We start from the raw sequence: 26,089 nt of genomic DNA, 5'->3' as shown, positions 1-26,089 counted from the left end.
GAAGGATTAATACCGTGTTCTCTCCACAGACGCTGACGGACCTGCTGAGTGTTTTTCTATTTTTTCGTCTCTGTGTCGCTTCTGTTTCAAACGCTGCTCGTCCCACGTGTACCTCCCAACCTGTTACATACAAACTCCGGCACAACCCGTGTGGAGTTCAAGAGGGGGGAGCAAGGTACTGACAGGGAGCAAAAACATTTTGAAATATGAAACAGACAGGCACAGATGTGTAAATATGTAGAAATCCCCACTGAGAGGCAGGTTTATTATGACAAAGGATCGGCTAGTTACATTGTATGCAAATTAACTCAGCAATACAATTTTAATGCAATATAAATTAAAAAAACATGCAGATTCCAGTATTTGTCCAGTAATTGCTCATAAATACAACAAAAAGATACAAAGAGGGCGGTTAACGCTGTTTAAAGGATAGCTTTGTAAACAATCTACGTTTGAGTGTATTGGGAGCTGGAGGATGAGATCTCAAAAGTTACCAGTGAGGGGATGTGGCTCAATATTTGCAGGGAACATAATTAAAGCAAGCCAGCTCGATGAGCCAGCCACAGGCAGCTGTGCCGGGTGTTGACATCAGCTCACTAAGTTGGCCGCTGTGCCAGTCACCGACAGGACACTGGTCACGTCTGGGAATGTCAAAATTCGCTCACCGGCTGGTGAAAGTCTCAGTGAGGGCAGGACTCACTCGAACCCTGCACTGGCACCTGGCAGAGCACTGGGCCAGTGAGGGTCTCTCTCTCTCTGCTGCCAGTGAGCACAGGCAGACCTACAGTAACTGAGCCGAGCCGTGGTCAGCTCTGGACTGGTTATAAGCTGCAGGTCGCACTCTGCACAAAGGGCTCTTTCTCTGATCAAGCATTAAAAGGCCTGACTCAACCCAGGTACCAAACTGCAACTCCCGAGCTGGCAGGAGATGGGCAGACTCTCGCACTTTCAAACCTGACAATCTAAACATTGCTCAGATGGGACTTAAAACTCCAAGACTAAATTAACCCTTTAAGGGGCCAGGTAAGTGTCCACGCTTTCTCCTCCCCGAACACAAGGTTGCCAACCGTGACCGAGTTGTGACTTATTAATGATCAATGTTAAATACAAATCCCTTACTACTTACTGTGGGGAAAGGGCAAGGGAGAGAAGAGGGCGGGCCCCCACTAGCTCTGAGCACCTTGTGTCAGGACCATGGATGGCCCAGACATGAGAAGCTCAAGGTGGGTTCAGGCAATCCCCCCACTCTCCGACATGACCCCCCTGTTACACCCAGAGGGACATTGCTTAAAAAACATGTTTTTTTAAAACAATAAACGAAGTGTCGGTCCTACAAGAACTCCAGGTGTTTCTGGGCAGGCCGAGAAACAATGCTTCAAAATATAAACAGTTCCAGCACAACACAGCAGCTCTGCTGGTTAATGTCCCTGTGCAGCAGCCGCACCCCCGCACCCCCCCCCCATCCAGGCCAACGAGATAAAACCCTCTGCCAAAAATGTTAAGAAAATATACAACAGCAAACGTCATTCAGTTCAGGCACATTGCATTTAGGATTCAATTTACAGCGTCCCGTATAGTACAACAGATATTTACATACAAGAGAGGCCCCCTCTAAACAAGGCGAGACCCCACAAATATTTACAATGACTGAGCTCGATTCCATCATCGACGATCAGTCGGATTACTTTGTTCCGATATTTCAGTGCTGTCACTGGGATTTCAGTGAAGAGGCTGCAGTAAAATCTAAACCCCGCTCAGTCCAGATCCAGGCTGTGTGAGGAGGGATCTGCGAGTTAACAGTCGGGTGGAGCCGGTCTGCCCAGCTAACAGGACAATTGGAGATGGTCTGAAATTTGGTCACCCTCCCTTTGACTCTTCCCCTTCCACTTTAGGGAGGTTTTTCCACGTTAAGGACAGGACAGAAATGCAAGCTCAGAGTGTGCTGGTTTAAGTGATGTGTCCTGTCACACTGAATTATTGCACAGCTGTTACTGGGACGTGCCCCCACCCCACCCTCTACCACAAATAGCTTTAGTTCTAATGAAGTTTTAAGAAGCCCCTCAGGGACACAGATTGACCCAGCTGGTAGTGCAGATACTGCCTGGGTGAGGAAGGTGTCCCCTCTGTGTAGCATCAACAGGCCACCACCTGGTCACAGTCATTCCTTTCATACTGTGCCACAAGGGGAAGCCGACAACTGGTCCCAGTTTAACACTGTCTCGTGGGGGAAAGGGTGCAGAATTTAGACTCAATGGACAGAGGCACAAATTGTCTTTGCGTGCTTAAAAAAACGACAGTTCCAGTTTGCTCCCAGGATGAATGAATTGGATTGTCGCACCCTTCAGTGTCTTGATCGGCTGCGCGGGGGAACCGAGGTTACAGCAAAGCACAGCCCGAGTGGCTCCCGCTGCTGTCCCACATTCCCCCATCCGTGAGATGGGAAAAAAATCATGAGCAACACCAACCTTCCCATTCACAAAGACTTGGAAAAACCCACCAGGAAAGCGCTGAAAATGGCGCCGGCCGTTCTGGGAAGCGGCAGCCAGCATTCACGTGGCTGGTATCGACCCACTATCTGGATGGAGGGAATCGTGGGACACATGGCAACATAAAGAAGCAACACCCCATCGCTGGCCCAACAGCAGAGGACCCTGGCTTCGGCCCCCCTCGGAGACAGTGGACTGCGCTCAACCCAATCCACACAGGGCCTGGACGCTGCGGCCTCCTGCTCCACCAGTGGAAGATGAGGGACCACCTGAAGTGCGACTGTGGCCATGAGTCCCAGACCATGGACCACATCACGTCAACCTGCCCACAGAGATCTGTTGCGGGAGGCACCTCACTTCTCCACTCGGCGTCTCAGGAGACCATCGAATGGACAGTCAAACTAGACATCCCATTACAGGAAACTTTGGTTTATCCGGAGGTTAACTGTCCGGAATGCTCGAGCCACCGGCAAAAATCAGGACTCGGTTCAGTAAGTTTTTTTTTCATTGCCTTTTTTTCACTAGTCAGGCTCTGCAAGGTCTAGCTGAAGCTGTTGCTAAGCTACAGAGAGGCTTGCAAGCTACGGCCGACTGTTTAGAAGCTATGGGTTTGTTGCCAGATACAAAGCTCAAAAGCTTCCGTATGCTTCAACATTAGCGCTGGTTTGTCCGGCAGTTTTGATGGGACGGCAACAGCTCGGTCCCGTCGGTGCCGGATATCACAAAGTTTCCTGTATAAGCTTTTCCCCGTCATACAAAACAGCAGCAGCCCCCGAAAGGGATTATAACAAAACTCCGAAGTTAACAAAACTCCGAAGGACAGGGTAGAGGGGGGGGGGGGGGGGTTGCCACAGCCAGGTCCAGGATATCCAGCAAGGATTCCTTACCCCTATGTGTGCGCATTTAACAATTGAGACTATTTAAAAACCTGTATAATAAAAGTTGACCTTTCTTGGGGATAATTCCAGTTCCCTTAAAATATTCCACAGAATTCAAGGGGATTAATCCAGACCTGAAACCACCCCCACCCCACCCATCCCCAAACAAGCCCCCCCGGCAGCAGAAACCTGGGGGCTAAGGGAAATTTAAAAGCTCCTTCATGATCCAGACTCCACTGGTTAAACAACGGTCCAGCTGCTTTTCCGGCTACACTGTGCACTGAACGGTAAGGATTTTCCAGAGCCTGAGAGTCAGCTCAAGTCGGACTTCGGAGAGTCAGAAATACAAACAGTAAACGCTGTGAGATCCTGCAACCGGTTCGGAATCGGGAACATCCAGGTTAGCATTCCAGACAGAGACCCGTCCAACCTCATCCCGCTCTTTCCCAGATCCTCCTGTTTATTTCAGCCCTATTCTGGGGCTTGTGAACGTTTCCAGTATATTTTGGGAGGATTTGGAAGAGCTGGAATGAGGGGGTAATAATTTTTTTTAATGTGTGGTTGCTAAACCCAGCACTAGGTGGCGCCCCCTCTCTGTGAACCAGTTAATAGCAGCAGTATGCAATGGGACTCCCACAGCCTGGGATCTTTCCATGCCCAGGCCTGGAGTCGCTGCCCCTCTCCACTGTCAGGAAACAGGCCCTTAGCAGTCAAGCCCAACATACCCAGATACTCTTCCCATTGTAGCTATAGACTGAGCACTCAGAACCAGCCTTCCAACAGGAAGACAGCAACTTTCCAGGAACTAATCCAGCTGATGTGCCAGTGTATTGGGCCCTTGATGCCCTGCTAAAGCAACCAGCTGGGGCAGGAGAGGGAACCGATCTGATCAGAAGCAGGCCATCAGATTAAATCTGCTCCATTCACTTTGCCCGAAATGGATCCACACGAGAGAGCATCCAGTATAAATCCACTCTCGTGTCCCGTGGGTCAGTGCCCCTGACTGCGACATCGTCCCCGCTGACTCAAAACGCGTTTACACTCTCGACGGGGCTAACACCGGTGTAAACCAGGCCCGGCAGCGAGCGGAGAACGGTTTTGGTCTTGGCACGTGTCTGTTCTCGGTCACCGCCATCTGGCGCACCGCGAGGAACGGGTAAACAGTGCAGACTCCAGCTATACTGCTGCAGACCTGCGCGCCACCCACCCCCGCCACCCCTTGGGACCCTGAACAGGAGGGGGCACTGGCTTCACCGGTTAAGGTGATTGGCGAAAAAACCAGAGGCGACATGAGGAAAAACAATTTTTACGCAGCGAGTGGTTGGGATTTGGAACGCGCTGCCCGAGAGGGCGGTGGACACAGATTCAATAGTAACCTTTAAAAGGGAATTGGATAAATACTTGGAGAAAAAATTGCAGGATATGGGGAAAGAGCGGGATTAATTGGATTGCTCTTCGAAAGAGCCGGCAGACTCAATGGGCCGATGGCCTCCTCCTGTGCTGTATGATTCTAACCCGGACCACTGCCGCGGGTGCTAGGAGGGGCACCAGCCACACAGTCTAATGGCACTGACCAGGGCAGGCTGTCAAGCTAATAGCGAGCGACGAGACCACACAGAGCACTTTCTCCTCCCTGTCCTCTGGAGCTTCCCTGATCTCCGACTTTTCTCTCGCTGTTTGCCCCACCCCAACCAATCTCCTTTGCTGATGCACACTTTCACGTCCCCCTATCTGCTCTCTAGACAGGACTTTGGGGGAGGAGTTGTTGGGGGGGGGGGGGCGGGGGTGATGCTGTCAGCTGCCCTGAGTGTCGAGAGCCTCCTTTGGTCAGTGACTGGCCCAGATACTGCTGGGTCAGTGTTGCACCAGGACACAGCCGGCCCCAGCAGCATAACCAAGCCACCCGCCGAGTCTAAACAGCGGAGTGAAAAGGCCGCGCCCCCCTGGACCAGGCAGCTCCCCTAGGGGCCGCGCCCTCCTGGACCAGGCAGCTCCCCCAGGGGCCGCGCCCTCCTGGACCAGGCAGCTCCCCTAGGGGCCGCGCCCCCCTGGACCAGGCAGCTCCCCCAGGGGCCGCGCCCCCCTGGACCAGGCAGCTCCCCCAGGGGCCGCGCCCCCCTGGACCAGGCAGCTCCCCTTGGGGCCGCGCCCCCCTGGACCAGGCAGCTCCCCCAGGGGCCGCGCCCCCCTGGACCAGGCAGCTCCCCCAGGGGCCGCGCCCCCCTGGACCAGGCAGCTCCCCCAGGGGCCGCGCCCCCCTGGACCAGGCAGCTCCCCCAGGGGCCGTGCCCTCCTGGACCAGGCAGCTCCCCCAGGGGCCGTGCCCTCCTGGACCAGGCAGCTCCCCCAGGGGCCGCGCCCCCCTGGACCAGGCAGCTCCCCTAGGGGCCGCGCCCCCCTGGACCAGGCAGCTCCCCCAGGGGCCGCGCCCTCCTGGACCAGGCAGCTCCCCCAGGGGCCGCGCCCCCCTGGACCAGGCAGCTCCCCCAGGGGCCGCGCCCTCCTGGACCAGGCAGCTCCCCTAGGGGCCGCTCTCTCCTGGATCCCATCGCTGCAGATCAACAGATACCGTAGACGAGGGAGAAATCAGAGTGTGGCTCGCTGACTGCAGAATAGGATCGAGCTGAAACTGTGTGCGAGGAGCCTCTCACTATTTCACACTGGAAGTCACTTTCCACTCAGCTGCCGCACTGTTCATTTTCACTGCAGGTTTAGAAATACTGTGGGTTTTTTTTAAAAAAAAAAGATTTTTAAAAGGTTGAACCCACAACACATTTACATTAAGAACATCAATAAAATCACCTGAATTTCAGGAGCACTGGCACTAGCTTATTCTACCTCGTTTCTGTTCCAGCTCACCCGCTCCCTCCTGACCTTTGCTCCCACTGCCCGGGTCTCGGGTGCCCGCTCCTACTGCCCGAGGGTCTCAGTGCGCAGTGCAGTGGGGAGCCTTCCTAGGCTGGGGTGGGTGGGTGGGTGGGGGTGGGGGTTGGGTCACAGCCAATGTTCCCTGCAATGTTTTTTCGGGTTGTGCGCCCCATTTAAAATTCCATACGCAGGACCCAGAGAGCGCTGCGCGGCCGCACAGCTTAGAGGGAACATTGGTCCACAGCATATCATAAGGGTCCCAAACATGGCAAACGGAAAAAAAAAACCAGGAAAATATTTCTAATTGATATAAAAGCCACTGGTCTCGGTGCAAGTGGAAGGTTAACTACAATGGCGGGTTTTACTGCTGTTCTGCTAGGCAGCTTTAAAAAGACCTAGGATTTAATCAGAACTATCTCTGCCTCTCTCCAGTGTTGAGGTGCATGTTAAAAAAAAGTGTTCGCTGGCTCAACCAGATCCTCACAGTGTCTGCTCTGCACCGGCCCACAGGGAGCAGTCTCCAGGGCTCAAAGTTCAAGCTTCCCTGTTTCGCTTGCCCCTCCCGAGGTCAGAGGGCAGGTGCGGTGCTCACGAGCGACGACTTCACAGCTTGTGGGGGGGTGGGGGGGGAGCAGGCAGCACGTCGAACCCCATAAATCACAAGCGCGCTCTCGCTTGGCTTTCTTCACCCCGTTTTTAAACCCCCCCCCCCACACCCCACCCTCCCAAACGTGTGCCGCGCTGGCTCCCTCCTCCGTCACTGCAGCGAGCTTCAAGGCCTTGCCAGAGGGGAGGGGAAGAGAAAGATTCCAGAGAAGAGTCCGCCCGCGTCGCTCCCGGGGCAGGGGCTGCGAGTCAACCGAAGGCGGCAGACTGGGCTGGCTGAGAATGCAAGGCCCGAGGGCCGCTGGAACGAGTCACTCCTCCACCATTGCGCTGATGATGTTGATGAGGTTGTCCAGCCCCCACAGGTAGCCGTCCTCCCGATTCCCCTCCACCCAGGCCATCCTGTGGTTCAGTGTCTTTCGGTCAGGTAACAGCACCGTTTTCCCAAAGTCGATCATCCAGACCTTAGCCAGCTCCGTCTTGTCGTGGACAAAGAGAAGAGAACTTCCCACCACCTACAAACAAGGGAACAAAGAGACAATTCCACAGCCGGGAGTCAGAAAACGGCACAATTCAAAGGAGTAAAGTGACTCTCTTTTTAAAAAAAAAAATTCATTCATGGGCGTCGCTGGCAAGGCCGGCATTTATTGGCCATCCCTAACTGCCCTCGACAAGGTGATGGCGAGCCGCCTTCTTGAACTGCTCCAGTACAACTGAGTGGCTTGCTCGGCCAGTTCAGAGGGCAGTTAAGAGTCAACCACATTGGAGTCACATATAGGCCAGACCGGGTAAGGATGACAGATTTCCTTCACTGAGGACATTACTGAACCAGGTGGGTTTTTACAATGGCCACCATTACTGACACTAGCAATTTATTCAATTAACTGAATTTAAATTCCCCAGCTGCCGTGGTGGGATTTGAACTTCTGTCTCCGGATCATTAGTCCAGGCCTCTGGATTACTTGTCCAGTAACACAGCCACTGTGCTACCATTCCCCATTCACTGCTGGACAGCCAAGTGGTTGAACAGGTTATCCAGGGCGCCAGCGACTCGCACTGAGCAAACAGTCTCAACCTGTGCTGAATCAGCTAATCCAGGCAGGGGCTGCAGTGAACAGAAGAATTAGGAGCAGGAGTCGGCCATTCAGCCCCTCGAGCCTGCTCCGCCATTCAATAAGATCTTCGCCCTCAACTCCACTTTCCCACCCGATCCCCAAAAATATTTTAATTTCAGTCTTAAAACACTCAACGATTCAGCATCCACAGCCCTCTGGGGTAGAGAATTCCAAAGGTTCACAACCCTTAGTGAAGAAATTTTTCCTCATCTCAGTCCTAAAATGGCAGTGGTGATAACTGATGGCAGTTTTTTTGGTAAGCCATTCTCGGGATGTGGATGTCGCTCGCGAGGCCGGCCATTTATTGTGCATCCCTAGTTGCCTTTTAGGCGGTGGTGGTGGTGGGCCGCCTTCCTTCTGGTCACATCACAGGAAAGATGCACTAGCGAGGGTACAGGAGGAGATTTACGAGATGTTGCAGGACTGGAGAATTTTAGCTATGAGGAAAGATTGGAGAGGCTGGGGTTGCTTTCTTTGGAACAGAGGAGGCTGAGCTGAGATTTAATTGAGGTGTATAATATTATGAAGGGCTTAGATAGAGTGGATAGGAAGGACCTATGTCCCTTAGTAGAGAGGTCAATAACCAGGGGCATAGATTTAAAGTACAGGGAACTTTGGTTTATCCGGAGGTTGTATGTCCGGAAACCTCAATCTAACGGCAGAAATCAGCAGCCGTTTTGGTTAGGTTTTTTTTCTTCTAGCATTTTTTTTTTAAAGTCAGGCTCTGGAAAGCGTCTCTGTAGCTTAGCAACAGCTTCAGAGATGCTTCCAAGGTACGGGCCAAGTGTTTACAAGCTGTTGCTAAGCAACAGTGTTTGTTGTCAGATACGGAGATGAAAACCTCCATATCCTTCAACATTAGCGCTGGTCTATCCGGAAGTTTTGATAGATCGGCAGCAGCTCGGTCCCGTCGGTGCCGGATATCGCGAAGTTTCCTGTAATTGGTAGAAGGATTAGAGGGGAGTTGAGGAGAACTTTTTTCACCCAGAGGGTGGTGGGGGTCTGGAACTCACTGCCTGAAAGGGTGGTAGAGGCAGAAACCCTCATCACATTTAAAAAGTACTTGGATATGCACTTGAAGTGCCGTAACCTACAGGGCTACGGACCAAGAGCGGGAAAGTGGGATCAGGGTGGAGAGCTCTTTGTCGGCCGGCACGGACACGATGGGCCGAATGGCCTCCTTCTGTGCGGTAAATTTCTATGATTCTTGAAGTGCTGCAGTCTGTGTGTTGAAGGTACTCCCACAATGAGGGAGGGCTGAAAGAAACAAAGGGAGGCAATGGTCGAGCACCTGCTCGAGTGGACCGGAGTTTGGCGGGGGGGGGGGTGACTGTGATGCCCTCGGCGGTTAAACAGTCCATTGACGATATTTTTTTGGTCAGCTGGGAATCTGACACGTGTGGAAACCCATCGGCAGATTGAAGAGTGTCTGAATCAAACTGCTGAGAAATCTACAGCTGCCATGTGGAGTCCGCACATTCTGCCTGCAAGGATTGACCCACCCACCCCCCGGGAGTCTGTGCGCCATCATTCTCCAAACATCATCACTGATAGTTGCCAACTAAACAAACCTCAAACAATCACAAAAGCAAGTGGAGCTGGAACGACGTGAAGTGGAGACGCACAAAGCAGCAGCTTCCCTTAAACCCCGAGCCCGCACCCAGGGAGTCCCAGCACTTCAATATCCTCAGCACCATACACACACAGGAGCCCAACTCAGGGGCACTGGGTAAGGGAGTCGAGACACCCCCAGGTACAGTTACAATAACCTGATCAACAGAAAATGAGGGACAGCAGTTCAGTCAACATCTGGACAGGTGTTTTCGATTCGGACAGAGTCACGAAACATAAAGCTCTCTTTTCCCTTTCCAGATGCTGCTGGGACTGCTGTGTATTTAATTTGTACTTTATTTGTGTGCAGTTGCTTTAGAAACTCATCGTGAGCTTAGCTCACTGGGCTCGGCTCCTGAAGCTGTGGGCAGACAGGGCACATCCCTTACCTCATGTGTGTTAAAGAACTCCGAACCCTCCAGCGCCGTCCTCACTTCTTTCAATCGCGTCAAATAGTTTCTCTGCAACAGAGTAACACAGGAACATTAGTAGCACGCTAAGCCGGCACACGGGAAGGGGGGGACGGGGCGACCTGCCCACTCGGGGAGGGGGGGAACAGGGGGACCTGCCCACTTGGGGAGGGGGGGAGACGAGAGGACCTGCCCACTCGGAGAGGGGGGAAGGACCTGCCCACTCGACGGGGGGGGGGGGGGGGGGGGGGGAACGAGAGGACCTTCCACTGGCGGGGGGGGGGGGGGGGAAAACGGGGGGACCTGCCCACTCGGGGAGGAGGGGGGACGAGAGGACCTGCCCACTCGGGGAGGGGGGGACCTGCCCACTCGGGGAGGAGGGGGGACGAGAGGACCTGCCCACTCGGGGGGGCGGGTGAGACGGGAGGACCTGCCCACTCGGGGGGGGGGGGACCTGCCCACTCGGGGAGGAGGGGGGACGAGAGGACCTGCCCACTCGGGGGGGGGGGGGGGGGGACCTGCCCACTCGGGGAGGAGGGGGGACGAGAGGACCTGCCCACTCGGGGGGGGGGGGGGACCTGCCCACTCGGGGAGGAGGGGGGACGAGAGGACCTGCCCACTCGGGGAGGGGGGGGGACGAGAGGACCTGCCCACTCGGGGGGGCGGGGGGGGGGGGAGACGGGAGGACCTGCCCACTCGGGGGGGGGGGGGGGGGGGGGAGACGACTCGCTCACAGGCCCACATGCTACCACTCGTAACCAAGCAGACTATTTAAAGAGACTGAATTTGGGGTGAAACTACGACCTGTGAACTGGTGCGGAGAACCAGTTGCCTGAAGCGGTGTAGTAAGGGAGCAGAAATAGTTACCAGGACGTTTCTGTTGCTGTCCACAAAATCTTCCAGTGTGTCCATGACCTGCTCTTTGAGTTTGGTTTTCTTGAAGTTGGTGTCGCAGGAGCCATCGGCCTTCTGGGGAAGGGGGGGGGGGGAAAATCAAAGAAAAACAGAAGCCTTTAACTGGAGTGAGCAGGGACACACAGGTCCACACACAATCAATGGCAGGCAGCAGTGCCCTGAGGCTGGGACCGGTGACCACGCTCCGTCCTCGATCGCCACAGTTCACCCACATCCCGCTGCTCGCCCTGCCACCTCCTCCTGCCCCGTTACCCTCCCCCTGCGCCATACTGTGACTGGCTGGGCGCCACACCTTAGCAAGGGTATATTGGCCTTGGAGAGAGGGCAGCCTGGATTTACCAGATGATAAATGGTTAAATTACAAGGAGAGATTACACAAACTAGAAAGACTTGCATTTATATAGCGCCTTTCACGACCACCAGGCGTCCCAAAGTGCTTTACAGCCAATGAAGTACTTTTTGAAGTGGAGTCACTGTTGTAATGTAGGAAACGCAGCAGCCAATTTGCGCACAGCAAGCTCCCACAAACAGCAACGGGGCCAGAAATTCGGGTCCCCACGGGTGAGTACGCGCTGGGTACTCACGCGTAGGCCCAACGAAAGTGCCGGTTTTGTGCATGCACTGCGCATGCGCGGGAAACCGGAACTTCCGCTCCCTTAAAGGAAGGGGTTCACAGGTCGGACGCGAGAGGCAGCGCGTGCGCCTGGAACTTCCGGTTATTTTGCAGCTTTCTCCGGGAGGGTAAGTCTCCAGGAGCTACGCTTGTAAAAAAGCAGTCGCAAGGCCTGCTTTTAACAAGGTAAGTGGTGAATTAAGTTAAATTAAAACATTTTTTCCACAGGTTTATTATTTTTATAAATACTTTAAAGAAAGGTAAGTTTATTTTTTAGCACCGTTAGAAACTGTAATTAATTTTTTCAAAAATTTAAATTATTGTTTAAAAGTTATTTTATGTAATTTATAGTTATTTTATAAAAATGTGATTTTAAAAAAAAATTATTTGAAGTTTTAGTGATGTTTTGGGGCTGATTTGTATTCATAGATTTGACAGCTCTTCCTGTCAAATCAATGAATACAGATTCCCTGCTCTGATTGGCTCTCCATGGCCCACGTGATCCCAGGGGACGCTTCGAACTAACTGCGCCCCTGGGATACGCAAGCACTGCGCGCCGGCAGTTGGAGCAGGCCCAGGATCGGAATCCCACGCGGGCCCACAGCTCAACGGCCGGCGCGCTAGGTAAGTGCAGGTCGGAGGCTTGTACCTGCAGGAAGCCTCCGACCCGAATTTCTGGGCAAAAATGTGATAATGACCAAATCATCTGTTTTCCGTGATGCTGATTGAGGGATAAATATTGGCTGGGACACCGGGGAGAACTCCCCTGGCTCTTCTTAGAAATAGCACCGTGGGATCTTTTACATCCACCCGAGGGGGCAGACGGGTCCTCGGTTTAACGTCTCATCCCAAAGCTGGCACCTCCGACAGTGCAGCACTCCCTCAGCACTGCACTGGAGCGTCAGCCTAGATTTTTGTGCTCAAGTCTCTGGAGTGGGACTTGAACCCACAACCTTCTGACTCAAAGTTGTATTCAACTAGGCTTGTACTATACAAGAACATAAGAAATAGGAGCAGGAGTAGGCCATTCGGCCCCTCGAGCCTGCTCCGCCATTCAATAAAATCATAGCTGATCTTCTACCTCAACTCCACTTTCCTGCACTATCCCCATATCCCTCGATTCCCTTAATATCCAAAAATCTATCGATCTCTGCCCTGAATATACTCAACGACTGAACCTCCACAGCCCTCTGGGGTAGAGAATTCAAAGATTCACCACCCTCTGAGTGAAGAAATTCCTCCTCAACTCAGTCTTAAATGGCCAGCCCCTTATTCTGAGACTGTGACCCCTGGTTCTAGACTCCCCAGCCAGGGGAAACATCCTCCCTGCATCTACCCTGTCAAGCCCTGTAAGAATTTTGTATGTTTCAATGAAATCACCTCTCATTCTTCTAAACTCTAGAGAATATAGGCCTAGTCTACTCAATCGCCCCTCATAGGACAATCCCCTCATCCCAAGAATCAGTCTGGTGAACCTTCGTTGGCAAGTATATCCTTCTTTAGTTAAGGAGACCAAAACTGTACACAATACTCCAGGTTTGGTCTCACCAAGGTCTTAAATAATTGCAGTAAGACATATTTACTCTTATAACAAATCCTTTTGTAATATAGGCCAACATACCATTTGCTTTCTTAATTCCTTGCTGTACCTGCAAAAGAACTTTCAGCGATTTGTGTACAAGGACACCCAGGTCCCTCTGAACACCGAGGTGATGCATTTTGGACGGACAAATAAGGCAAGGGAATACACAATGAGTGGTAGGACCCTAGGAAGTACAGAGGGTCAGAGGGACCTTGGTGTACATGTACATAGATCCCTGAAGGCAGCGGAACAGGTAGATAAGGTGGTTAAAAAGGCATATGGGATACTTGCCTTCATTAGCCGAGGCATAGAATATAAGAGCAGGGGGGTTATGATGGAGCTGTACAAAACACTGGTGAGGCCACAGCTGGAGTACTGTGTGCAGTTCTGGTCGCCTCACTATAGGAAGGATGTGATTGCTTTAGAGAGGGTGCAGAGAAGATTCACCAGGATGTTACCTGGGATGGAGCGCCTCAGCTATGAAGAAAGACTAAACAGGCTGGGGTTGTTTTCATTGGAGCAAAGAAGGCTGAGGGGGAGGTGTACAAAATGATGAGGGGCATAGATAGGGTAGATAAAGAGGAACTTTGCCCCTTAGTAGGGGGGTCAATAACAAGGGGGCATAGATTCAAGGTAAGGGGCAGGAGATTTAGAGGGGATTTGAGGAGGAACTTTTTCACCCAGAGGGTGGTTGGAATCTGGAACTCTCTGCCTGAAAGGGTGGTAGAGGCAGGAACCCTCACAACATTCAAGAAGCATTTGGATGAGCACTTGAAATGCCATTGCATACAAGGCTATGGACCAAATGCTGGAAAATGGGATTAGACTGGACAGGGATTGATGGACGGCGCAGACACGATGGGCCGAAGGGCCTCTTTCTGTGCTGTAAAACTCTATGACTCTATGACCAACATTTCTCAATCTCTCACCATTTAAAAAATCATGATTTTCTATTTTTCCTACCAAAGTGGATAACTTCACATTTGTCCACATTATATTCCATTTGCCATGTTCTTGCTCACTCGCTTAGCCTGTCTATATCCCCTTGAAGCCTCCTTGCATCCTCCTCACAACTTACATTCCCACCCAGCTTTGTATCATCAGCAAACTTGGATAGATTACATTTGGTCCCCTCATCCAAATCATTGCTGTAGATTGTGAATAGCTGAGGCCCAAGCACTGATCCTTGTGGTACCCCACTAGTTACAGCCTGCCAACCTGAAAAGTCCCATTTATTCCTGCTCTGTTTTCTGTCCGCTAACCAATCCTCAATCCATCCTAGTATATTACCACCAATCCCATTTTGTTTAATAGCCTCTTGTGTGGCACCTTATCGAATGCCTTCTAAAAATCCAAATATACTATTCACTGGTTCCCTCTTATAACGAGCAGGATAGATAACCTCAAAAAACTCTAACAGATTCGTCAAACACGATTTCCCTTTCATAAATCCGTGTTGACTCGGCCCAATCCTATTATTATTTTCTAAATGCCCTGTTACCACGTCCTTAATAACAGATTCTAGCATTTTCCCTACGACTGATGTCAGGCTAACTGGTCTGTAGTTCCCTGTTTTCTCTCTCCCTCCTTTCTTAAATAGCGGGGTTACATTTGCTACCTTCCAATCTGCAGGAACCGTTCCAGAATCTAGGGAATTTTGGAAGATGACAACCAGTGCATCCACTATCTCTATAGCCACCTCTTTTAAAACCCTAGGATTAAGGCCATCAGGTCCAGGGGATTTATCGGCTTTCAGTCCCATTAATTCCTCTAGTACTATTTCCTTACTAATACTAATTTCTTTCAGTTCCTCATTCTCACTCGACCCTTGGTTCTCCACTATTTCTGGAATGTTTTTTGCGTTCTCTTCCGTGAAGACAGACACAAAGTATTTGTTTAATTTCTCTGCCATTTCTTTATTCCCCATTATAATTTTTCCTGTCTCAGCCTGTAAGGGACCCACGTTTATTTTCGCTAACATTTTCCTTTTTACATACCTATGGAAGCTTTTAGTCTGTTTTTATGTCTCTTGCTAGTTTACTCTCATATTCTATTTTCCCTTTCTTTATCAATTTCTTGGTCCTCCTTTGCTGAATTCTAAAATCCTCCCAATTCTCAGGCTTGCTACTCTTTTTGGCAGCAATATAGGCCTCTTCCTTTGATCTAATACTATCTTTAATTGTTCTTGTTAGACACGGGTGGACCATTTTCCCCGTGGTGTTTTTATTCCTGAAGGGAATGTATATTCGTTGCGAATTATGAATTATTTCTTTAAATGTTTGCCATTGCTTTTCTACTGTCATATCTTTTAATCTAGTTTCCCAACCTACCTAGCCAACTCGCCCCTCGTACCTATGTAGTTTGCTTTGTTCAGATTGAGGACCCTAGTTTCGGACTTAACTAAATCACTTTCAAACGCAACATAAAATTCTAACATATTATGATCAATGCTCCCCAGAGGCTCCTTTACTACAAGGTTATCAATTAGCCCGGTCTCATTGCACAATACTAGATCTAAAATAACAAATTCCCTAGTTGGTTGCTCGACATACTTATCTAGAAAACTATCTTGAATGCATTCCATGAACTCTTCCTCTGCACTATTACTGCAAATTTGGTTTGCCCAGTCTATATGAAAGTTAAAGTCCCCATGATTACTGGAATACCCGTTACATGCATCTCTAATTTCCTGATTTATACTCTGCCCGACACTACAACTACTGTTAGGGGGCCTATAAACTACTGCCACAAGTGTTTTCTGCCCCTTGTTGTTTCTTAGCTCCACCCAAACTGATTCTACATTTTGCTTTTCCAAGCCAAGATCCTCTCTCTACTGTTTTTATCCTCCTTTATTATCAGGGCTAGCCCCCCTCCTTTTCCATTTTACTTATCTCTTCTAAAAGTCAAATATCCTGGAATATTTAGTTCCCAACCTTGGTCACTCTGCAACCACATCTCTGTCATGGCTATCACATCAAACCCATTTATTTCTGTGTGTGCTATTAATTCATCTATTTTGTTGCGAATGCTTCATGCATTCAGATATAAACGCAAGTCTTTCTTTTTACTCCCTGGAATTTAGAAGGTTAAGGGGCGAGTTGATCGAAGTTTTCAAGATATTAAGGAGGACAGATAGGCAAAGTTCCCTTTAAGCTGCGTGGCACTCTGGAAATCCCATGCAGCCGGTTCATCGGCTTCCAAATGGGCAAAACCACACTGTATTTTGAATGGGCCGTGCAGCCCCTTAAAGGGGCCGCGCACCCAAAAAAAACATTAAAGGGAACATTGCTGATAGGGTAGATAGAGAGAAACTATTTCCGCTGGTTGGGGAGTCTAGGACTAAGGGGCACAGTCTAAAAATTAGAGCCAGACCTTTCAGGAGTGAAGTTTGAAAACACTTCTACACATAAAAGGTGGTAGAAGTTTGGAACTCTCTTCCGCAAACTGCAGTTGATGCTAGATCAGTTATTAATTTTAAATCGGAGATTGATAGCTTTTTGTTAACCATAGGTGTTGAGGGATATGGGCCAAAGGCGGGTATATGGAGTTAGGTCACAGATTAGCCATGATCTCATTGAATGGTGCAACAAGCTTGAGGGGCTGAATGGCCTCCTCCTGTTCCTAGATTCCTTTGACAGGTTTCTTGTCAGTATAAACTGTTGACTGGCGCGTGCGGCTCGCCACTCACCCTGATGCCTTCTATTCTGAACCCTAATGTTGCAGTCGAACTAAGCGTCTCCCGCCACTGCATGTAACGTGGCTTCAAAACGGCCTTCTGCTCGTGCTCCTCCTGCGTGGGTGCGTTTGGATCCACCGCGATCATCTTCTCGTACATGTCTTTCCGCAATTTGGGCTTCTCGCGAGCTTTGGTCAACTCCTCCTCAAGGTAGGTCCTTCAAAAGTAAATTTGGAATCTATCAGACACAGTTTTAGAAAAATACAAAGGGCTAAGCATGCACTGAAAACGTCAACTGTGATTCACAGAGGCGGTTATTGTACCATCCTCCACGGCCTTGCCCCTCCCCATCTCCGAAACCTCCTCCAGCCCATCAACCCTCCGAGGTCTCTGCATTCCTCCAATTCTGGACTCTTGTGCAATTCCAATTTTCTTCGCTCCACCATTGGCGGCCGTGCCTTCAGCTGCCGAGGCCCTAAGCTCTGGAATTCCCTCCCTAAACCTCTCCGCCGCTGTACCCCTCCTCCTTTAAGACATTACATAATAACATAAGAAATAGGAGCAGGAATAGGCCACTCGGCCCCTCGAGCGACGCCATTCAATAAGATCATGGCTGATCTTGGGCTCAAAGCCACTTCCCCGCCCGCTCCCCATAACCCTTCACTCCCTTATCTTGCAAAAATTTATCTAGCTCCACCTTAAATGTATTTAATGACCCAGCCTCCACGGCTCTCTGGGGCAGAGAATTCCACAGATTTACGACCCTCTGAGAGAAGAAATTCCTCCTCATCTCAGTTCTAAAATGGCGACCCTTTATTCTGAAACTGTGCCCCCGAGTTCTAGATTTCCCCACGAGGGGAAACATCTTCTCTGCATCTACCTTGTCGAGCCCCCTCAGTATCTTGTATGTTTCAATAAGATCACCTCTCATTCTTCTAAATTCCAATGAGTAGAGGCCCAACCAGCTCAACCTTTCCTCATAAGTCAACCCCCTCATCTCTGGAATTAACCGAGTGAATCGTCTCTGAACTGCCTCCAATGCAAGTATATCCTTCCTTAAATAAGGAGACCAAAACTGTACGTGGTACTCAAGGTGTGGTCTCACCAATACTCTGTACAGTTGTAGCAGGACTTCCCTGCTTTTATACTCCACCCCCTTTGAAATAAAGGCCAAGATTCCATTTGCCTTTTTGATTACTTGCTGTACCTGAATGCTAACTTTTTGTGCTTCATGCCCAAGGACCCCCAGGTCTCTCTGAACTGTAGCATTTTGTAATCTCTCTCCATTTAAATAATCATTTGCTTTTTTATTTTTCCTGCCAAAGTGTATAACCTCGCACTTTCCCATCTGCCATTATACTCCATCTGACATTCCTGGACAAAGCCTTTGGTCACCTGTCCTAATATCTCCTTACAATAGCAAAATACTGCGGATGCTGGACGAAGGGTCCCAGACCTGAAACGTTAACCGTTTCTCTCTCTGCGGATGTTGCCTGGCTGAGTGTTTCCAGCATTTTCTGTTGTTATTTCTAATATCTCATGTGGCTCAGTGTCAAATTTTGCCTGATAACGCTCCTGTGAAGCACCTTGGGACTTCTTCCTTTTAAAGACTCTATATAAATCAACGTTGTTGCTGCAGCTGCGACAGCTACACGACATGCAGCGAGGCAGCACCTCCAACACGCTAAACCCCCTCAGGTTCGAACAGGAGACGGGCATGGAGCAGCAACCAGAATTAGGCGAGATGGTCAAGAGGATGGTCAAGGTGGTGGGTCTTCAGGAGGTTTTATAATAAGTGGGGCGAGCAGCACTAAGGCAAAGAGCATTGGAGAGGGAGAATCAGGGAGCAGGGCTGCAGTAGCCGGCTGTTCTGCCACCAACGAGCAGAGAGAGGCCACAGCGGTCAGAGGAGGGGGTCAAAGGATCGGACAGCTGGCGGGATGGGGAGATAGTGGGGCTGGGCGAGGGCCAGAGCCACGGGCCTGTATTTGGCGCAGGAGGTCACGCTGGACGGGTTGGAGTGTCCGTAGAGTGGGGCTCCAGAGGCTGGCGAGGAGGGGGCCGGAGACATCAACCGAGGAGAACTGGGTCAGGCTGCGAGAACATTTCAACCCTCTGCAAACGTTCTCGCACAAAGGGTGGCCACTCGACCCGGGGCAGGGGCTGGAGAGCGGTCAGTGACCATGGAACCAAACTCCAGCAAGAATCGATCGGGGTGAGAGGAGGGAAGAGTACTAGGCCATTAGTGAGGGGCTCGCATGCAAGGAGGAGTGTCAGATTTAATTAAAGCTCCTCATAGCTACAAAGGAATTGTTTGTAATGGTCTTGTTATGGAACATAGTGCTAACACGTGGGTAAACACAGCACACAGAGTGTGTGTTCAGGAAGGATGTGGGGAAATCACACACCCAGGCATGTTACACCAGACATGCAGCTCCAGCTCCAGCTCCAGCCAACGATAGATAGCACCACTCCCTGCGCCTCCCACACACTGAGCATTTGGGATTCAGGACGGAGCATGGGCAGGTTACTAACTAATGACTAAGTTTAGAGAACGCACAGTGCCATGCCCTCAAATGCAGGCTGAGTGGAAAGTTTGAAGGTTATTTGCAAACCACACATTTGCATTCTGGTCTGGTGTTCACAACCAGCATGCTGCTTGCAGCCCTGCACTCGGCTGTTTAGGAAATGTGGCTTGGTGCAGTCACAAGCTCCTTCACACCTGGTATTGTGTAGCTTCCACAGGCTTTCCAGCACAATTAGTCGGATATTACCAAGGCTGGAACAATGGAGTATGGAGGGAGGGAGGGAGGTAGAAGATGAGGCACATGGGCATTTGAAAACTCTGTGGAGAGTTGGTAACACGAGAGGGAAAAGTCCTCCTCTCGGGAAGGTGCTCTCACTGGGGCAGAGGCAGGGGTCCCTCGGGCACCGATCGCCCAACTGTACCGCCCCCAAGTGGCCATTCTTTACGTGAACCCAGACAGCGAGTGTTGACAGGCTATTCGGCCACAGGAGGAAATCGCATCAAGTCCTCGCCATCCTTTAAGCTGCGCGGCTGCACAGCTGGCTCACCGGCTATTAAATGGGAAAAACTGCTCGCATGCGATACTTTGAAGGGGCCGTGCAGCCCCCCCAAAAAAATTAAAGGCAACATAGGTTCTCGCCCTCCATCAAGAGGCACTGGATAGTGACCGAGTTTCCCCTCTCTCTAACCCAAGGGCATCCGAACAAATGGGAACGTCTCAGCCGGAGATCAGTAACTGCGCAGACGCAGGATCAGGCCTGGATCAGAAATAGTAACTTTTTCCAATTACAATCTTGACTGACATCCACACAAGCTCCATGATCGAGGCCCTGCTGTGATGCATCAGTACATCAGGATGTTAAATTCCAGGACACAACACCTTGTATTTATATAGCACCTTTAACGTAGTAAAACGCCCCAAGGCGCTTCACAGGAGCGTTATCAGGCAAAATTTGACACCGAGCCACATAAGGAGATATTAGGACAGGTTGGTCAAAGAGGTAGGTTTTAAGGAGCGTCTTAAAGGAGGAAAGAGGCGGAGAGGTTTAGGGAGGGAATTCTAGAGCTTAGGGCCTCGGCAGCTGAAGGCACGGCCGCCAATGGTGGAGCGATGGAAATCGGGGATGCTCAAGAGTCCAGAATTGGAGGAACGCAGAGATTGCAGAGGGTTGTAGGAGGTTACAGAGGGAAGGAACGGGGAGTAACAGACACAGCACCCCCCCCCCACTGCATCCCCTTTTCCAATGCCAATTCGTAGCGTTAATAGACTAACTTACCTCACCCCCATCTTACAGTCCATGATTGAGGGGGAGTCAAACTCTGACAACAGGTCGTCCATCTGGTTGTAGCTGTCTCCATCCTTGTCCACCACACCATAATAGCCCGGCACGTAGGGACGCAGCACAGGATCCTTCATCAGGGACTCCAGGCACTGATGCTCGCACTCACAGTACTTCTTCAGGATCTTTCCATAATCTCCAGCTTTAAAGTTACCTGAAACAAACAGGCAGCTTCGTGAGCACCATCGCCCACCCTTCAACCATTCACAATCCCCACCCTCCCCCCTCTTCCAGACGGGGCCTGGGTGAGTCTGTTACTGTGCCTCCTCCGCCCCCCCCCAAGGGACGGTAAATACCAGTCAGTGAAATAGAACTAAACTAGTGTCAGCTGTGGCTCACTGGGTAGCACCTTCCCCTCGGAGTCAGAAGGTTGTGGGTTCAAGTCCCACTCGAGACTTGAGCACCTAAATCTAAGCTGGCACTCCAGTGCAATACTGAGGGAGTGCTGCACTGTCGGAGGTGCCATGTATTGGATGAGACGTTAAACCGAGGCCCCTTCTGCCCTCTCGGGTGGATGTAAAAGATCTCATGTCACTATATCGAAGAGGAGCAGGGGAGTTATCGCCCGGTGTCCTGGCCAATATTTATCCCTCAATCAACATGACTAAAACAGATGAGCTGGTCATTATCACATTGCTGTTTGAGGGAGCTTGCTGCACATTACAACAGTGACTCCACCTCATAGGTGTTGTACTCATTGGCTCTAAAGGGTTACCTGCGTGTCCCGCTAACTGCACCCATGGATAGCGTTTCTTGAAGGAGACGACAAACGGGGACCAGTGCACCATGTTTTTCAGCTTCTTCCACGGCTTGTTCTGCAAAAGAAAGTTCCATTTAACAAAAAACAAAATCACTGCCGAGACTCCCCACCGCCCCCTCGCCATCCCTGATGTAAACCAGTGACCCCCCCCATCCCAAACCTAAACCAGTGACCCCCCCCCCCCGTCCCACACCTAAACCAGTGACCCCCCCCCCCCCGTCCCACACCTGAACCAGTGACCCCCCCCCCCCGGCCCACACCTAAACCAGTGACCCCCCCCCGTCCCACACCTAAGCCAGTGACCCCCCCCATCCCACACCTGAACCAGTGACCCCCCCCCGTCCCACACCTAAACCAGTGACCACCCCCCCCGTCCCACACCTAAACCAGTGACCCCCCCCCGTCCCACACCTGAACCAGTGACCACCCGCCCCCCCCGTCCCACACATAAACCAGTGACCCCCCCCGTCCCACACCTGAACCAGTGACCGCCCCCCCCCCGTCCCACACCTAAACCAGTGACCCCCCCTCCCCCCGTCCCACACCTAAACCAGTGACCCCCCCATCCCAAACCTAAACCAGTGACCACCCCCACGTCCCAAACCTAAACCAGTGACCCCCCCCCGTTCCACACCTAAACCAGTGACCCCCCCCACCCCCCGTCCCACACCTGAACCAGTGACCCCCCCCCCCAGCCCACACCTAAACCAGTGACCCCCCCCGTCCCACACCTAAACCAGTGACCCCCCCCATCCCACACCTGAACCAGTGACCCCCCCCCCCGTCCCACACCTAAACCAGTGACCCCCCGGCCCACACCTAAACCAGTGACCCCCCCCCCCGTCCCACACCTAAACCAGTGACCACCCCCATCCCACACCTGAACCAGTGACCCCCCCCGTCCCACACCTAAACCAGTGACCCCCCCATCCCACACCTAAACCAGTGACCCCCCCATCCCACACCTGAACCACTGACCCCCCCCCCGTCCCACACCTGAACCAGTGACCACCCCCCCGTCCCACACCTGAACCAGTGACCCCCCCCGTCCCACACCTGAACCAGTGACCCCCCCCCCCCGTCACACACCTAAACCAGTGACCCCACCCCCAATCCCACACCTGAACCAGTGACCCCCCCCCGGCCCACAGCTAAAGCAGAGAGCAATGGGTGAACTTGCAGGACAACAACATATTTATACAGCACCTTTAATGTAGTAAAACATCCCAAGGGGCTTGACAGGAGCAATATCAAACAAAACCGCACATCGAGCCACATAAGGACATATTAGGACAGGTGAACACCTTAAAAGGAGAGAGAGGTGGAGAGACGAAGAGGTTTAGGGAGGGAATTCCAGACCTTAGGCCTAGATAGTTGAAGGCACGGCCACCAATGGTGGAGCGATGGAAATCTGGGTGCGCAAGAGACAAGATTTGGAGGAACGCAGAGTTCTCAGGGGGTTGTGGGGCTGGAGGAGATATTAGAGATAGGGAGGAGCGAGGCCATGGAGGGATTTGGAAACAAGGTTGAGACTTACAGTCCATGTAAAAACCTTGGACTGCTAAACAAATCAATCTGCCATAATCGCCAGCGAGAACAGTTCAAACACTCTCGGTGTCTGTTTTATTGACACCGTCGAGGTCAATGTTCCTCCGTATCTTTTTCAAACTCCACTGTCCTGCAGTCGCTCCTCAAACTTCAAACACTCTCCTGCAGCCTCTCCCTCCTCTCAAACTCCACTTCAGAGACTTCAGGACAAAAATCTAGGCCGACATTCCCAGTGCGGTGCTGAGGGAGTGCTGCACTGTCGGAGGTGCCGTCTTTTGGATGAGATGTTAAGCCGACGCCCCGTCTGCTCTCTCAGGTGGACGTAAAAGATCCCACAGCACTGGTTAGAAGAACAACAGGGGAGTTATCCCCGGTGTCCTGGCCAATATTTATCCCTCAATCAACATCACTAAAAACAGATTATCTGGTCATTATCACATTGCTGTTTGTGGGAGCTTTCTGTGCGCAAATTGGCTGCCTCGTTTCCTACATTACAACAGTGACTACACTTCCAAAAAGTACTTCATTCTCTGTAAAGTTCTTTGGGACATCCTGAGGTTGTGAAAAGCGCTGTAGAAATGTAAGTCTTTCTTTCTTGCTCCAAGCACTGTCCTGCGGTCTGGTCTCTCTCTCTTCCCCGCACTGCACCATCGACCTCAGGCTTTGCCAGGACCTTAAACCAGTCGACTTAACTGTAGTGCAGTGATCGTGTTACTAGACTAGTAATTTAGAGACTGGTAGTTCAAAGTCCCTCACCTTCGATTTTCAGTTGAAAAAAAGTGAAACAGATTACAAACCAGGGCCAAACAAACAGTGGGGAAGACGAGGAGCCCTGACCGGTGCCCTCACCATCATTCAATGCCAGCGGCTGTCAAACAAACGGGGTATGCAGCATGGAAATATCTAAGCTGTTTTGTTTTGTTTTTTTAAAAGGGAAGCTTACAGCCAAGATCTACAACAGAGAATAGCAGCATTCCCTTTTGTTTTGAATTAACTTAAACTTTTCCGGCTACCTCTAACCCCACAGATAAACACGCAAACCACACAGCCTCTTAGTCACACAGCAACCTCACTACTGTAAAGCCAGACACAGGCAGCATTCCTCAAGTGAGTCGGTCTCCTCAGTACATGCTGGTTAAGTAACCGTGTGCTTTCCAGTCCCGGTGACTGCCACTAACGGGTGCTGCCAATCCTGCCTGAATAGTGTGCATGCAGTCCCAGCACTGCAACACTCCACTGGCATCTCCTCACCCAGACACTCCTGGACACCACGCCGAGTCTGCTCTTCAATGTGACGCCGTCTTCTGCCAGCTCAGTCTCCCTTATGCACACATGCCCCAAATAACGAGCACAGTCTCGCGCGCACCCGCCCAATGTGGCCCCCCGCCTCGCGCCCACCCAATGTGGCCCCCCCCTCGCACCCGCCCAATGTGGCCCCCCGCCTCGCGCCCGCCCAATGTGACCCCCCCCTCACACCCACCAGGCTAACCGGAATACGCCAATGCCTCGCTGAGTGGTCGATCCCAGTTCGGGGTCCCGCTCCCCTTCGTTATCCAGTGACCCTGGGAGGTGCAACTGTGGGCGTTGGGCGAGCGAAGGACTGGGCTCGGCTGGGACGCCCTCGAGCGAACAAATTGCCGTTTGAAATCGTACGTGAAGATTGGCCATTGGCGGCCGTGCCTTCAGCTGCCTCGGCCCTAAGCTCTGGAAAATCCTCCCTAAACCTTTCCTCCTCTCTCCTCAAAATCTACCTTTTTGACCAATCTTTTGACCAACCTGTCTTAATATCTCTGTGGTTCTGTGTCAAATTTTGTTTGATAACATTCCTGTGAAGCGCCTTAGGGCCAATGTTCCCAGCAATTTTGCGCACAGCAAGCTCCCACAAACAGCAATGTACTAATGACCAGATAATCGGTTTGTGTTATGTTGATTGAGGGATAAATATTGGCCAGGACACCGGGGGAGAACTCCCCTGCTCTTCTGTGAAATAGTGCCATAGGTTCTTTGACGTCCACCTGAGAGAGCAGACAGGACCTCGGTTTAATGTCTCATCCGAAAGACGGCACCTCCGACAGTGCAGCACTCTCTCAGTTCTGCACTGGGAGTGTCAGCCAGGATTTTTGCGCTCCAGTCTCTGGAGTGAGACTTGAACCCACAACCTTCTGACTCGAGAGGCGACAGAGTCCCACCCCGTGAGCCACAGCTGACACTGATAAATACAAGTGGTTGTTGGGCGAGGTACTGAGGATTCCTGGCAGCCGTGCTTTCCAGAGCTTAACCAGCTGGTGTGCTCGGTCCCATTTACTGCCCGCTCGAGCTCAACATCGGGCAGTGGACAAGACACAGCGGCAGGGACACCACGGGCTTCATCATCGACCAGCTCAGACGATTAAACACCCGCTCCAGTGTCTCGTTCACAGCCTGAATAAGTCATCGCTTTTCACAATCGATCGATGCGTGAAGCACTTTCAGATGTTTCGAGCTTAAGGCACTAACATTAAGTGCAGCCCTGTATCGTGTAACACAGACACCTCGACACATGTGGCTGAAGGTCAGCCCCTTGTGATGTCCTCTGCTGCTGGGACCCAACACATCGCCCTTTTCATTGTGTGAATACACTTCTGATTGCTGTGAGAAGTCGCACAACACCAGGTTATAGTCCAACAGCTTTATTTGAAATCACAAGCTTTCGGAGCGCTGCTCCTTCGTCACCTGATGAAGGAGCAGCGCTCCGAAAGCTTGTGATTTCAAATAAAGCTGTTGGACTATAACCTGGTGTTGTGCGACTTCTCGACATGTTGTGGCCAGCTGCCCAGTTGGCATCTCCACATCATGACTTCTGATTGCAGCAGTACTATCGGTGCCATTGTGTAATACAGAAGGAATATTTCGTGCACACGACAAAGGGCCTTTAGGAGGCGAGACTGCTCCCTTGTGTTATGATGAGGAGAAGTGAACTGGAACATGTTGATCAGAGCAGCATTCCTGCGCTGGGCGGTACAGGGCTTGATCAGCATCGCGGGAAGCAAATTCCTCCTTCTGATGCACCGCTCTCACGCTGGACGACCTTGTTCCAAGGGAGCATGGAGTCAGGGAGTTAATGCTCCCCTGGTACCTCAGCTGAGTGGATGTTTGTAGATGAGCCGCACAGGTA

At 51.4% G+C, this 26,089-nt stretch overlaps 1 protein-coding gene across 4 annotated transcripts in view; it reads right to left on the bottom strand.

Annotated features, from left to right (window-relative positions):
- Positions 1-228: 228 nt before the first annotated feature.
- LOC147096905 (inositol-trisphosphate 3-kinase C-like) overlaps positions 229-26,089 on the bottom strand; it is a 79,912-nt gene continuing 54,051 nt past the window's right edge. For 3 of the 4 annotated variants that reach the window (XM_085973619.1, XM_085973622.1, XM_085973623.1), the window contains exons 2-7: positions 21,343-21,442; positions 20,565-20,781; positions 16,773-16,977; positions 10,842-10,943; positions 9,954-10,025; positions 229-7,353 (exon numbers count right to left, since the gene is read on the bottom strand). In XM_085973619.1, the coding sequence (XP_085829745.1) occupies positions 7,150-7,353; positions 9,954-10,025; positions 10,842-10,943; positions 16,773-16,977; positions 20,565-20,781; positions 21,343-21,442 (900 nt within the window). In that variant the 3' untranslated portion in view covers positions 229-7,149. The remainder of the gene's footprint in view (positions 7,354-9,953; positions 10,026-10,841; positions 10,944-16,772; positions 16,978-20,564; positions 20,782-21,342; positions 21,443-26,089) is intronic. The other variant, XM_085973620.1, reaches the window with a different exon arrangement.

The sequence above is a fragment of the Somniosus microcephalus genome, chromosome 34, assembly GCF_052327205.1.
Source record: "Somniosus microcephalus isolate GS21.2 chromosome 34, FLI_Smic_1.0, whole genome shotgun sequence".
Taxonomy (NCBI): domain Eukaryota; kingdom Metazoa; phylum Chordata; class Chondrichthyes; order Squaliformes; family Somniosidae; genus Somniosus; species Somniosus microcephalus.
The sequence above is the reverse complement of the archived record's forward strand: the minus strand, read 5'-3'. Positions and strand labels throughout refer to the sequence as shown.